The 13,222-nt window shown below is 35.5% G+C and overlaps 1 protein-coding gene across 12 annotated transcripts in view; it reads left to right on the top strand.

Annotated features, from left to right (window-relative positions):
- RALYL (RALY RNA binding protein like) overlaps positions 1–13,222 on the top strand; it is a 370,127-nt gene that overhangs the window by 251,968 nt on the left and 104,937 nt on the right. Inside the window, exon 1 of one of the 12 annotated variants that reach the window (XM_048938714.1) lies at positions 9,527–9,670. The exons of the other annotated variants lie outside the window; for them this stretch is intronic. Coding sequence (XP_048794671.1) covers positions 9,634–9,670 — 37 coding nt within the window. The 5' untranslated portion in view covers positions 9,527–9,633. Of the gene's footprint in view, positions 1–9,526; positions 9,671–13,222 lie in introns of those variants that run through there. 12 annotated transcript variants of the gene reach the window in all.

The raw sequence follows: 13,222 nt of genomic DNA, 5'->3' as shown, positions 1-13,222 counted from the left end.
CTAAGACATGAGCAGGAATTTCAGTGTAGAAAAAAAAATGGTGAGTAGCAATATTACCTTCATAGAATCACAGAGTCATAGAATGGATTGGGTTGTAAGAGACCTTAAGATTCATCAAACTCCAATGCCTCTGCCGTATGCAGGGTCGCCAATCTCCCCATTTAATACTGGACCAGGCTGCCCAGGGCCCCATCCAACCTGGCCTTGAACACCTTCAGGGACAGGGCATTCACAGCCTCTCTGGGCAGCCTGTTCCAGTACCTCACCATTCTCTCTCTCTTTACTTCTCTTTACTTCTCAGGGAGAAGTAAAGAACTTCTCCCTGATATCCAAACTAAATCTTCCCTCCTTAAATTCTTTCTTAAATTCTTTTATCTTTTGTTTTGCTAGAGCATCATAGAGACTCTTTTTTTTTTCTTTTTTTTTTTTTTAATTGATGAAAACAAACTTCATTTAAAAATATAAACATGTTTTGTCCAGTAGAACTGAGCCTTTGGCTGAGAGCAGAATTTTTTAAAAACGGAAGTGATGTTGGGACAGATTCTTCAAATGACTTTGAATTTCCCTATGCATTTGAACAGCCTGTCTCCAGAATCTGTTGTCACCATGCTACCTGACTATCTTTTACCCTTCCAAAGTGCCACAGATCAGGGAACAGAAAATCTGACATGTGTTCTTATATGCCTTTGATTTTAGACTAGATTTTAATGAAATGTTTTGCATACCTTTATTAAATGTTTGCACATATAGTCTCTTAATTATTTACTTTGATGAGGAAGTATTTTTTCCCTCTTGACTCTCATGGGGATGAAAATGCTTCTCTCTTCAGTTGTACCACTCTCTTTCTTGAGTTTGTCTTTAGGTCACTGAATGCTCAGTTCTGTTTTCTAGGTTTCTAGATCACAGTGAAAAAATGTTGCTTTTCTCAACAACTGCTACTACAATTCTTTTAATTGAGGATACGATCTGATACTTAGTAAAACCTGGAGAAGTGCTAGTCTTTCCAAGTTTCTGTTAGTTACTGTGTTTCTTTGAAATATTCCTAAACAGAGAATGTGTTTCATTTGGAAGTACTTCAACAGTATTCTGATAATATTTATGACTAACATAAAACCATGAATCATAGAATGGTTTGGGTTGGAAGGGACCTTTAAGATCACGTAGTTCCAACCCCCTGCTAAAGGCAGGGATACCCCCCTCTAGGCCAGGTTGCTCACAGCCCCATCCAGCCTGGCCTTGAATGCTTCCACAAACTCACTGGGAACCTGATCCAGTGTCTTACCACCCTCACAGTAAAGAATTTCTTCCTGATATCTAGTCTAAATCTACTGTCATCCAGTTTAAATCCATTTTCCCTTTTTCTATTGATAAACACCCTCAAACAATTACTCTTGTGTTTAAAATGTTGGATCTCTAACTGTTAGCAAGATTTGTTTTAAGTGCAAAATGTTCCACGTGTTTGACATTCTTTTCTTAAAAGGGTAAGGAATATATTTTAAACATTTTTATTAAAAGAATAAAAATGAATTTGCTTTTAAGTGCTATAGAGCACTTGTGTGCTGTAACACCTGTCTTGATTAAAATAATATTTGAGCTCAAAATAAAAGGAAAGTATTGTTTTGCTGTTATTATTATCCCTCAAAATACATTCTGTTTCTACATAGCAAAATACAGTCTTAGAAATTATATGTTACTTAGCTGTAATGTTTTGAGAGGATAAACCTATGAGTTCAACTGACTCAGAATACATGTATTCCTGCCGTAGGTATGCAGCCCTGTTTAGACTGAGGAAAAGATACTTCCTGCTCACCCACCCACCAGTCTAAGGGAGGTGTTAAATCGGGTACATTATTAATTTTAATTTAACAACTTCTTGTTAGCACTTTTCCCATCCTGCCACCCCACATAGACCTGAAAAAAAGGGCAGGAAAGAAAAAAAAAAAACAAACTAGGAGCAATTGTGCAGTTGAAGCACTGTTGGTATTTTGCACAAAGTGAACAGGCCCTTATAATTCCAAGGGTGTTGTTGTGTGTGTGCTGATAGAGTTTCATCTTTTGTCATGGACTGTTGGTGAATTGATATAATACAGCATTTTCCATCTCTCTGAAAATGAATTTTCTTCTTCTACTTTTCATCTCTGTTAAAGGCCTTATACTCCCTCTCAAGCCAGCCATTACATTGATTGATTGTGACTGAAATTGTCTTGAATCCTACACAGTGAGAAAGATCCCATACCGCGAAAAAAGAAACTGGAACATTTTCAGCTTTCTCTTGATTGTTTTATAAAAGCATTAGTCTAAAATGAGAGGTTGAAGCAGCAGCTGTTCATTGGCTGTGCCATAAAACATCATCAGTTTGTTATTGCTGTGAGCCATACACTGACATTTTAAGTGCCTAATTTGTTCACAAGAGGTTCCTTCTCAAGCTCTCCCTGTTTTGTAGGGGAAGTGAGATACAGTGTTCACTAGTGAGGAACAGAAAATGCATTTGAACGTGTGATAGAGCTTTTTAAATAAACATAAACAAAGTTGTAACAGATGCCATAGTGTCATAGTGCAACAGTAATGATAGCAAGTATTTTCTTCAAGTGATTATGTCCATAAAACTGCATGAGGCACTCAGGTAATTCCGAGCTCTTAAGTAAAATCAAAATCCATGAGTATGGTTTTGCTTTTTTTTCCCCCATGTTCTTGGGCTATGAGGGAGTGGATTCTGTTCTGAGTGTTTGCCCCATTACATTTAGGCTGCAGGAAATAGTATAGATGTAATCTGCTTTCAGAATATGATAGTGGGTGTAATTGACAGTTAAAACAACTCTACACTGAAATTGAATGATTTGTTATTTAAATAGTTAAATAGATTGATAGAAAAAGCTGTTCTAAATATCTAACAAAAACACACCAGTATTCAACACATTATTTCTTTAGAAATGATAGAATTACTCATAAATAACTTTAAAAAAAAAAAATACAGATCGCCTCTCTGTACATTATTTGCATAGATTGAATTTTATTAATATGAATTCTGAAGAAAATATGTTTTGGGGTGGAATTTTGGTTTACATTAGGAAAAAAATTCGGGAGCACACCTACCACATGTCAGTGGTAGGAAGTGTGGTTTAGTACCGTAATCTGAGAACTTCAGACCATCCCTTAAGGCTGTCTCAACTTTTACAGAGCTGTTTAGGAATAGTATGAATGTAACTAAAACTTATTGTTTCTGGGTGGTGACAAATTTATCAAGATGAAATAAGAGATTTTTAAAAGCCAAACTAGCATGCAGAGCATTTAGCAGTACAAATGAAAACCATCAGGGTTAGACAAGATCTGGATAAAATCAAATTAAGTATCTAAGAGCCTGAAGTGTGACTCATTTTCATTTCGATCATTTTTTCCCCAGAGACTTCAATGAGGAATAGGTTTTTATCCCTAACTTAAAATAATAGACAAATGTTCCTTGGATGGAAGAACAGAAAGCTTTATGTTATCACTACTGGTCTAAAGAGACCCCTTACTTAATCTCACAGCACTGTTTTCCAGAATATATATATATATATATATATATATATATATATATATATATATATATATATAGGAAGAACTAGCAGACATTCCTAACTGCATGGTTCTTTTTTGGAACTGGAAAGAGAACAGAATTGGCCAAGTTTTGCTCAAGAATTACATAAGACTGTATAATGAGGGAGCTAAAGCAGAAGATAGCAAACCTCTTTAGAGCCCTTGTCAGTATTCAGGAGTGGGGAGAAAGGTGTGAAGCTTCTCTTTGTCACAAACCATCATTCAGAATTGTAAAGTGGTAAGTTCTGACTTACAGTGTAACCATATATAAAGCTCCTTTGAGTCTTGTAGAGGTGTCCCAAATGTAATTGAGAATATAATGCAATTCTAAAAGTTCTGAAGGATATTTTTAGCATGTACTCACAGATGCCAGTTTCTTTACCTTCTCAATAATCAGTGAAGAAAAGTTTTGGAGCAGGGTTCAACCACCCATGTATGGTCTCATTCATTCCCTGCTGAAGAAACCCCTCTGGGGTCTGAAGCAGAAGCTTTGCCCAAAGTAGGTACAGAGAATTAGGTGCTTCACACTGGTTGTTGTACATTCTCCTTATGGCATACTAACCTCTCTCTGCCTAAAATACTCCATTACTATTAGGCAGGCTGAAGGGCTAACACAGATTGAATCTTGGCTAGAGGTGCACTAGATGATGATTGCTATTTTATGTCGTGTATGGGGTCTCAAATAGGGCTGCAAGAAACTACAAGATGTTATCTCATCCATCTCCTGTGCAGACTCATCTGAGATAGATAAAATCCTCTACCTCTTTTCACAATTATTAGTTGAGATACAGCTGCCCTTAACAATAACAAAGTCTCCAAGCAACTCATACAAATTTTTGTTGCCATTGTTTATGCCATGATTGTTTGAATCTCCAGAGAAAGAAAATTGGGGTTTTCTTGGCTTTTTTCTTTTCTGTGTGTGTGTGTGTGTGTGCATGTCAACCTTTCATATATTTAAAGGCTTATTATGAAGTTCCTCCACCTAGTTGGATTTGTTTTCCTGTTCTTCTGGGATTCTTTGAAACTTCTGTCTTTACTAACAAAGAATTCAGATATGTGAATGCCAATTCTAAGTTTACATTTTCATGAAATAACACTATAAACTTTGAAAATTGCTAATCACAAAAAAAAAGAAAAAGAAAAAAAAAAGAAAAAAAAGAGCATTTTACATACCCTTGCTAGAGAAATTGGAACACGCTCAGAGCAGAGTAAGGGGTGGAAGAAAGAGCCAGAAGAGTCTCCTGAGAATGTAGGTGGCAGACTTTGTTTCATACTTTTGTAATCGTATTTCTAAATGTTAATAGTGATAACTGATAAAAATAGCTCAGTCTAATGAGGAAGGCTTGACAGTGGATTTCTTAAATATTAAAGATAAATGTTAGTCTATCAGTGAGACAGATGATTTTTCCTTTGAAGCTCCCTTGAAAAAGAGAAAATTGCCTATGGTGAAAGTAGAACCTGTATCTTGGGGGCTTTCTTCTGCTGCCTGTAAAAGAATCTTTTGTGGTGAAGTGTCGTTACCTTCTGATAATGCTGAAGCAAAGTAAAGCAGGTCAGCAGAAATGTAAAAGATAACAGGCAAGCAACAGCCAAATTGTTTTATAAAAATCAAGCAGCTCCAACAAAAACTCATTTCTTCAGATGTCTTTTCTAAATTAGTAGATGGTGGAAATACAGTGAATGTAACAAATTCATTCTACTGCAGCTTTTGATGAATACTTGAAATTTTCGTGAAATCTTCAAACTGTGTGTTCTTCTGAATGTGAATATTCGGGCAGAGTAAAAACTTAGTGAAGTAAAAGCTGTAAAAATAGACTGTCTTTATGGCTTTAGTAAAAGTAAGTATGGCTGACTTGAAAGTATTATGCTACATTATTTCCCTTTTATCCACACAATCTTTTTATCCCCACAATCATCTGTGGATTGTGTACTAATGAATAGTGGCCTTTTTGTGTATAAAGATACTTAAAAGCTCTCAGTCATCCTGCAAGAGGATTTGCAAAGCAGGATTGCTTCTCCACTTGGATTTCAGTGGATCTCTATAGGGGTTCTCCTCCACATGGATGAATCTCCTCATGAAGGGTCAAGGCTTGAGAATTCAGGTTGGAACTGCTTGGAAACAATGACCCAAAGTATAATAAAAGCCAGATAATAATGATTATTATCAGAGAGAGGGTAGGATACAAACTGTTTGAGATTCATGGCTACCCATCAGTGTTCAAGCTGCTGTATTGAGCTCTTTATTCTGTAAGTAATTTTTTAATAAAATTATCCTGCTTTGGCACTCTCATCCTCTCATCAGTCTTCATTCTCCCCCATTTCTGGTTTGCTTCAGGAGTGCAAGCCAGGTCTGTTTTCTTTTGAAATGCATTTACAAAACTCTTTGATTCTATCTTATCACATGTAAACATCTGGAATACAAACTTTCCTCTTACTCTGTTTGCCACAGCCAGTTTAATATCACCGGGGTGTTAGTCAGGGGTATGATTTGGCTGATATTTTATGCTTTGTCTGCATTATATCATACAGAGAATATGTAAATGTAAACCTGTTTTATTATTTAAGTGACTTATTGTCAAAGAGAATTTTAATTATCTAATATAAATTACATTAAAAAGCACTACTGTTGGTTAATAATCCTTATGTTTTACCAGCAAGAGTTGCACACATGTCAAATACATGACTTCAATAGATCAATATTTGCATCAAGTAGTGTTTGTTGCTTGGGAGAGGTTAAATGTTGACCTGTGTTGGTTTCATTTATTTCAAGAAAAAATAATGCATATTTATATGTGCAATTTTTTCTTAAGTCTACATCATAAAAGTAACCATACTACAAGTTTTAGAAGGATATTATCTAAAAGCACTGTTTGGGTGCATAGAATTAAATGCTGAGAGACAGAACATGCTTTAAGCCTCCCCCATCTTTTCTTCTTGTCTAAGATCAGCTCATTAAAAAGTGAGGATACAGCCCAGACGAAGAGTTTATTGATGAGTAATACGTGACATTCAAGTCAGTAGCTATGTTTTTTAAATGTCTGCGTTTTTCTTTTCCTCTTTTTCTGAAACAACTTGAGAAATAAATTGCAGCATTTAAAGAAACACTCCTTACTGGGACCCGTAGGATGGGGAAAGTTGAGAGGTAATGTGGAATGTGCAGATATGGACATTATTCTTTTGCCAACAGCAACAATGAACTGATAAAATTCATTGCAGAGATTCCAATGGACAATTTTAAGAATATTTTAATCTTCTATAATTGTTTAAGATGTTTAAGTAAGTTAAGATTGTGTGATTGGTTGATTTTTGTTGCAGAGTTCATTCATTTCTTCTCACCTCACAAAGCTTGCTGCCGTTCACCAGCCATCTACAAAATAATGACTTTTTTAAAGCTGTGAAAGCATGAAACTAAATTTTAAGCTCTTCTATAGTGATCAGTAACACAGACAAACAGGAGGATGCTCTGCCCACTCAAAGCCAACCAGCATGTTCAAATACTATTTTATTTTTTTTTTAATGAATAGACATAGAATGATTCACCAAACACTGTGTATTTACATTATTTTTAGCAAGCACATTTAACTATACTGAAAAAGTAATCAGAGTTGTAATTAGCACAAAATAAAACCAATAAAGACCATGGTTTCAGGGATCATTGGCTTAAAGCAAATTAATTATTATCACGTGAAATTTCCATTTAGTTTGTATTTTTTTATTATGCCATTGCCAAGACATTTGCATACAAATGTATGGTTGTAATAGCATAATGCACAGAAGAACAATGAAAAGATACACGTGCTGTTGCATGCGTTATGTATAGCATAATATAGAGAGCTAAGCAAAATAAAAAGTAATGGAAAATTAGCTGTTAGTGATAAGAAAAAGAAATGAATTCTATAGTCTAATTGTAATGAGAGCTGAGGAAAAAGATTGAGAGTATCTTATTGAAACAATGAAAAATGGAAATTTTGAACTAAATAATAAAGATGAAACCCTTCAGGTAGAAACGGGGAAGAGCAAGGGAAGGAAACAAAGATGACACAAAGCAACAAGTAGGATACCACTGGTCCCTGTGATCTGAGTCAGACCATAGATCTGATTCAGCTGGAAATTAACTCAGGGAAAATGAAGCAGGAAAATGGGGGATTATTGTCAGCATATAAAACTTATTGCAGAAATACCAACTTCAATAGCTAGAAATTGATCAATGCTGTTTGAGTTTATGCCATGCAGAGTCTTTCTGTTTGGTGCAGGCATTTTTTCTGCTGCTATGTTTCATAATGACTTGGCCAAATATTTTCTTTCCCTTCTGCTCGATAATCAATTTCCTGTCTTTTTGCTGACCTCCACAACAGAGATGGTGTCATTTCAGCTGTGGCATTTTGAGATGATTGTAGTTGAAATATGAAACAAATCTAAAGATGCAGCCATTGCTTGCACTTTCTTTAGGCCATGCTTTGTCCTCAGCTATGCCGATACAAGTCCAAAGGAAATGAAAAGATCTGTGGTCAGCTTTTGACAGAGGAAGGAAAAGTAGACGAATAGAACCAAAATAAAGAAAAAAATTCTCTTTAGCAGCTAGAACTGTGCCAGTGTGAGACTGTGTGAAATACTGAATGGCTGAAAGGAAGAACTGACACTGCACAAGTCTGAACTCTGTAGAGTCTATTCTGTATCTATACTGTAGATAGAAACAAAAATCTGAGAGGAAAAAGAGACAGGAAGTTTAATTTTAGAGTAGAAAGATATTTCCTCAGGTTTTTTTTTGTTTCTTTGTCATTTTTTAAGAAAATGACTGCTGGTCATTGTTTTTAGATAATGGATGCTGCAGACTATTGACTGTCTTTGAAAAGGATTGTTTTTTGCTTTCTGAAGCATGAAGTACCCATAGGCGCCAGGTATAAATTATTTTTAATCTGAAGCAGTGATTACAGTTTTACATTTCCTTGAGTAGTTTAGAGAGCTTTTGTCAAACCATGCATTGTAAATGGCAATAAGACTATTATTGTTACTTTTGAGACATGTCATTCGCTGTTTTTTCTTCACCACACCCTCTATCTTTAATCCTGAGACACTTCTGTATGCGTAATATCTGGGTATGATGTTTTAAAATATGAAAAGCCCAATTAAGAAATACTTTCACACAATTTTATTGAAGGCAAATTTGTTGCTGAATGAACTGCAATTCATCCTTTCTCCAGCTCCAGAGCTGCCACTGACATCTTCATTCCATGTCATCATAACTGTCATCTCCCTGTCCAGGCAAGAATTTCTCCCTCTTTTCCCTGCCCATCTTTAGGAAGATGTCTGGATTATTGAAGCAGTTATTTATGTGTGTGTGGAAGAAGGTTCCTGCCACTTTTTCCTTTTCCTATGTCCTGTTAGCAGGTAGCAGTTACAGAAATGAAAAACAAGAAGAATATTATTAACTTTCCTCAAATAGAAATCATAGAAAGTAATGCACAAGGAACTATGAAAAAAAATGTACACTGTATGCTGCTTCCTGAATAACCTAGAGATAAGCTCAAAACTGCAGTCAGGATTTCGCTTATCAACGTGTTGTTTTTTTTTTCCAATAGAAATTTTTTCTGAAGATTTAACTCATAATATTTTAATGTCCTCGTGTATACAATTCTGCGATATCTCAATGAAAAGTTGGCTTTCATTAGTTTATGAGGTCATTTATGCAATTTTGGTGTGCATCAGAGCTCTTTTGAGGAATCTTGCTATCAGGCTGTCACATAGTACATCACCCTACTTTTTCTGATTATATGATTCTTTCTGCTCTCGATTTTATTAGATGCTATAAAACACATTGGAGAAAAAATAGGAAAATAAATGTATATTTTTCTCTGAGCTTTGCAGCAGAGAAAATAGCTACAGCCAGCAGCATCTCCCCTGGATTTTAGGAGAATGGTATTACCCTGCCTTTCTGTGAGAGATTGCTGGTTACCTTCTGTCAGTGAGCAACTGTCTCGCTGCAAAGCAGAAGCACGACCTCTTCTCTTTTGTCTGTGTTCAAGGCAATTACTTCTTAGAAAGTGGAATTTCTTCAGAATGACTATGTACAAGAGCAAACGCAGAAACCAAAGATGTAAGTAAAATGCAAACTTTTTTTTTAATGCTCATAGAGAGGAGGGGAAATAAATCTCCAGTTTCATTGAAAACCATGCCTTGCTTTACCCTGCTCTAGTTAAATAACAGCAGAAAAGCAAGGACAGGATTCCCTGCCAAATTTCCCACCGTTTCTGTATTGTAAGTGCATGAAAGAGCTTTAAAACAAAAAAATTAGCTCACTTGTTACTATGGTAACCCTCAGCGAGTGATTGCTTTTTAATATCAACAAAGAAACAGCAATCAAATATAAGTTTGGTTCAGCCCACTGTCCTTCATTAGGAATAACGAGTGGCTTGTTGTTCCTTTGCCTTGTCCGGGTTGGCACACTCCCACTTGATGGACATCTTTGTGAGATTCGCTTCAGAGAGCCAGCACTACCAGAACTTTAAGGGCAGTTGATTTTCCTTTGCCACAACTTTCCATGGAATTGACCAGCTTTGCTTAAACCACAGAAAAAGAAAATGGGATGAGGGGGCATGCATGTGTCTTTTGTGTATTATAGAGACTCTGCTTCTGAAAATTCACTTGCTTCTAAGTGTACAAATTTCCTGGCAAGCACCTGTTTGACTCTTTAAATTGCAATGGTATCAGCCAGGGGAATTTTAGTAACAATTTTGTCTTTTCCAGACCATTATTGCAGGATGAGTGAGGCAAGTAAAAATGAAGTGCTGCAGGTCAGGTCATGAAGTACGTGTTACTGTAAGGAAATCTAGCAAGAGGCCAAGTAATAAATGGAGAGCATGTCTGAAGCTGAGAAAAAAAGATACTCCGCTAAGAAAAATGCCATGCAGGGACTGTGTGCAGGAGAGAGCAGGAGGGAAAGTCATATCAATACAAAAGAAGATAAGTTTGGACTTTGTATGGACAGGGGCATTGCTTCTGTTCAGAGTTGAAGGGATTTATGCAGCTTTATTACTGACCTTGGCTTTTATTCCTTAGAACTTAATCCATACAGCTCTCCTTCAGTCTTTCTTTACCAAAACAAATGGATGTGCAGCATGTAGAAAGTTTGCAGGACTTAGATCCCTGCTAAGATTTCTGCCACAGAAATTGATCTGCTTCACATTCAAATAAAAAGAATTATCATAAAGGTTATTCCCTTAACAGCAGTGAAAGGAAATTATTTATATACAGGCAGATATTAAGATATTAATTAATCTAGTTCATTTAAATGTATCAATTACTATTATTGTTTATATGTAAAATGAGGGGTGTCCTATGTCCAGCTGTTTTCTTGCCTTCTCTCCTATGCAAATCTGGTTGTGGTATGCAGTAATTAAATTTGTGACTTAGAGAGTAAGTTAGATTTGCCATAGGAATATAGTCATTCACAAGAACTTGGCATAGGATTTTCTAAAGAATGCTTTGATGAAGACAAGCTGCCTTCTTCCCCTTTCTCTTCTACTTCTACTGACCCCAAGGAGAATCTATGGTTTGCCAAGGGGAAAAGAATAAGAATGAAACATAATTAGAACAATCAGAATGAAACAGAGTCAAGCTTGTAACTGCAATAGTAGCTCTTGCACTGTTTTCTGTTTAAATCTGTCTCTGATTTTAGGATGCCAATCAATAAGATACCTCAATGGAGCTCTCTTTGTTACATTAAATGCAATGGTGTATATATGGATGTTTCATTGCTACCTCTTAGTTAATTACCAATTGCAAAAGTCTCAACAGGCAAACAAATAAACTTGGGTAATTTTGATATTACTCCTATTTATATCACCAAAAGCCTTTTTGAAGGACTGATCTTGTCTAAATAATTGTTATTTTGAAATATGAAAATTGTTGGTAGCAGCCATGTTAAACAGTAGACAAATACCACATTTTCTGTTCACTTATCATGTTATATATGAAACTTGAAACTATTTTGATGCCCGTTTATAAATGATAATGAAAAATATGTAGTGCATAATTTTAAGTATATGTAGGGTAAATCATTTTTTTTATCTTCTCACTACATCTTAATAACACACTTGAACATCTGGCATAAAACAAAAGTGAGATTTGTAGACATTCCTATTCACTGAAGTTCTGCTTCTAGATTAGGTGTACGCTGAAAAGTACTATAAACATTGTTTGCCTAACACTTTTTTTTTCTTCAACTTTTGAAGAAGAGTATAAAGGCATTTTGTACTTTAAACAATTTGAAAACACTTAAATGAGGTGGGAGGACTGGGAAAATAGTGAGATTATGATCTTTTTTTAACATAAAATATGGAGAACCTCTATTTCCATTTTCTATCCCAGCTGCAAAACTGTTATTGGAGAATCAGCTGAAAAAAAATAAATAAATAAAATAAAATAAAATAAAATAAAATAAAATAAAATAAAATAAAATCTACCTGTGCCTACATGAATAGGATAAAAGTTCCAGGTTTCCTATGAATAAATCTTCAGCTGCAGCATTGTACATAACTTCTAAATTCAGCACTAATTTTAATGCTTTGCTTTCACTGCACCTGAAGTAGTTCACGTGTGTTATTCATTCCATACATAGTTGTAACTGATGAGAATCAAAAGTAAGTATTGCAGCAAGCTGTGAAACTTTTACATCTCTAAATAAATATTAGATTAAGGCTATTTCTGTATGACTGTTTGTCCTGCATACATACACACATACTGAGTTTCCATGCAGATGTATGTCCGGATTTCTAGCACGCTTTATCTATAATTCAGGTTGTTACCAGACAGCTGATAGGCTTGGTTCTCATTTCATTGCACAAACATAACGACTGAGTGAGCGGAAACCATTGTAAGAAATACAATCTTATAAAATCTGGAAAACTGATAAACATGACCTGCTGGAGCTTTCCTGAAACAAAAGGTTTGACACTAGGGTACCAGCTGCTGAGGACAATATGGTCAGGATAAACCTTATGGTAGGCCGCAGTGTACCTGTGGAGCTTCTCCATGGAGAAGCAGTCATTCAGTCACTAGAGTGCCTCCAAGTTATGTTACCATTGCATACTGTAACTTACATAGCTGGAATAGTCATTGCTATCTTTATGTAGATATGCTGCAAATTGTATCTTTTTACAGTATCATGCAGATCTTGTGAAGATTTTTTTTTCTTTTGAAACCAATAGAGGATTTGTTTCTTTTTTTTTCTTTCTTCTTTTTTTTTTCTTTTTTGTAACGAGAGGAAAGTCATCCCACTTCCTTTTATCCTGGTGACTTCTCTCCTCACAGAGGTATCACGGGTTTACTTTTGATTGTTTAGTCAGTTATGTTTCTTTGCTCTCATTCTCTGGGTTTAATCTGTTCAGTCCTAGTTTTCCCTTCATGTGGAGTGCTGATGAAATTTATGTCTACATTTTAAAAGGATTAAATATGTGATGGTAAATGGAAAGGAAAATTATTTTCATAAGTTGTGCTTGTAGATGCTGCAGTGTAGAATGCATGTGACTCACAGAAGGTTGTAAGATCTTTGTCTTAAATCAGTGCAGTACTTCACAGAATCACAGAACTGTAGGGTTGAAAGGGACCACTGAAGATCATTTAGTTCACACCACTCATAAGTAGGTTT

Source organism: Lagopus muta, chromosome 3, assembly GCF_023343835.1.
Source record: "Lagopus muta isolate bLagMut1 chromosome 3, bLagMut1 primary, whole genome shotgun sequence".
Lineage (NCBI taxonomy): Eukaryota > Metazoa > Chordata > Aves > Galliformes > Phasianidae > Lagopus > Lagopus muta.
This window is presented reverse-complemented; position numbering and strand designations above follow the sequence as displayed.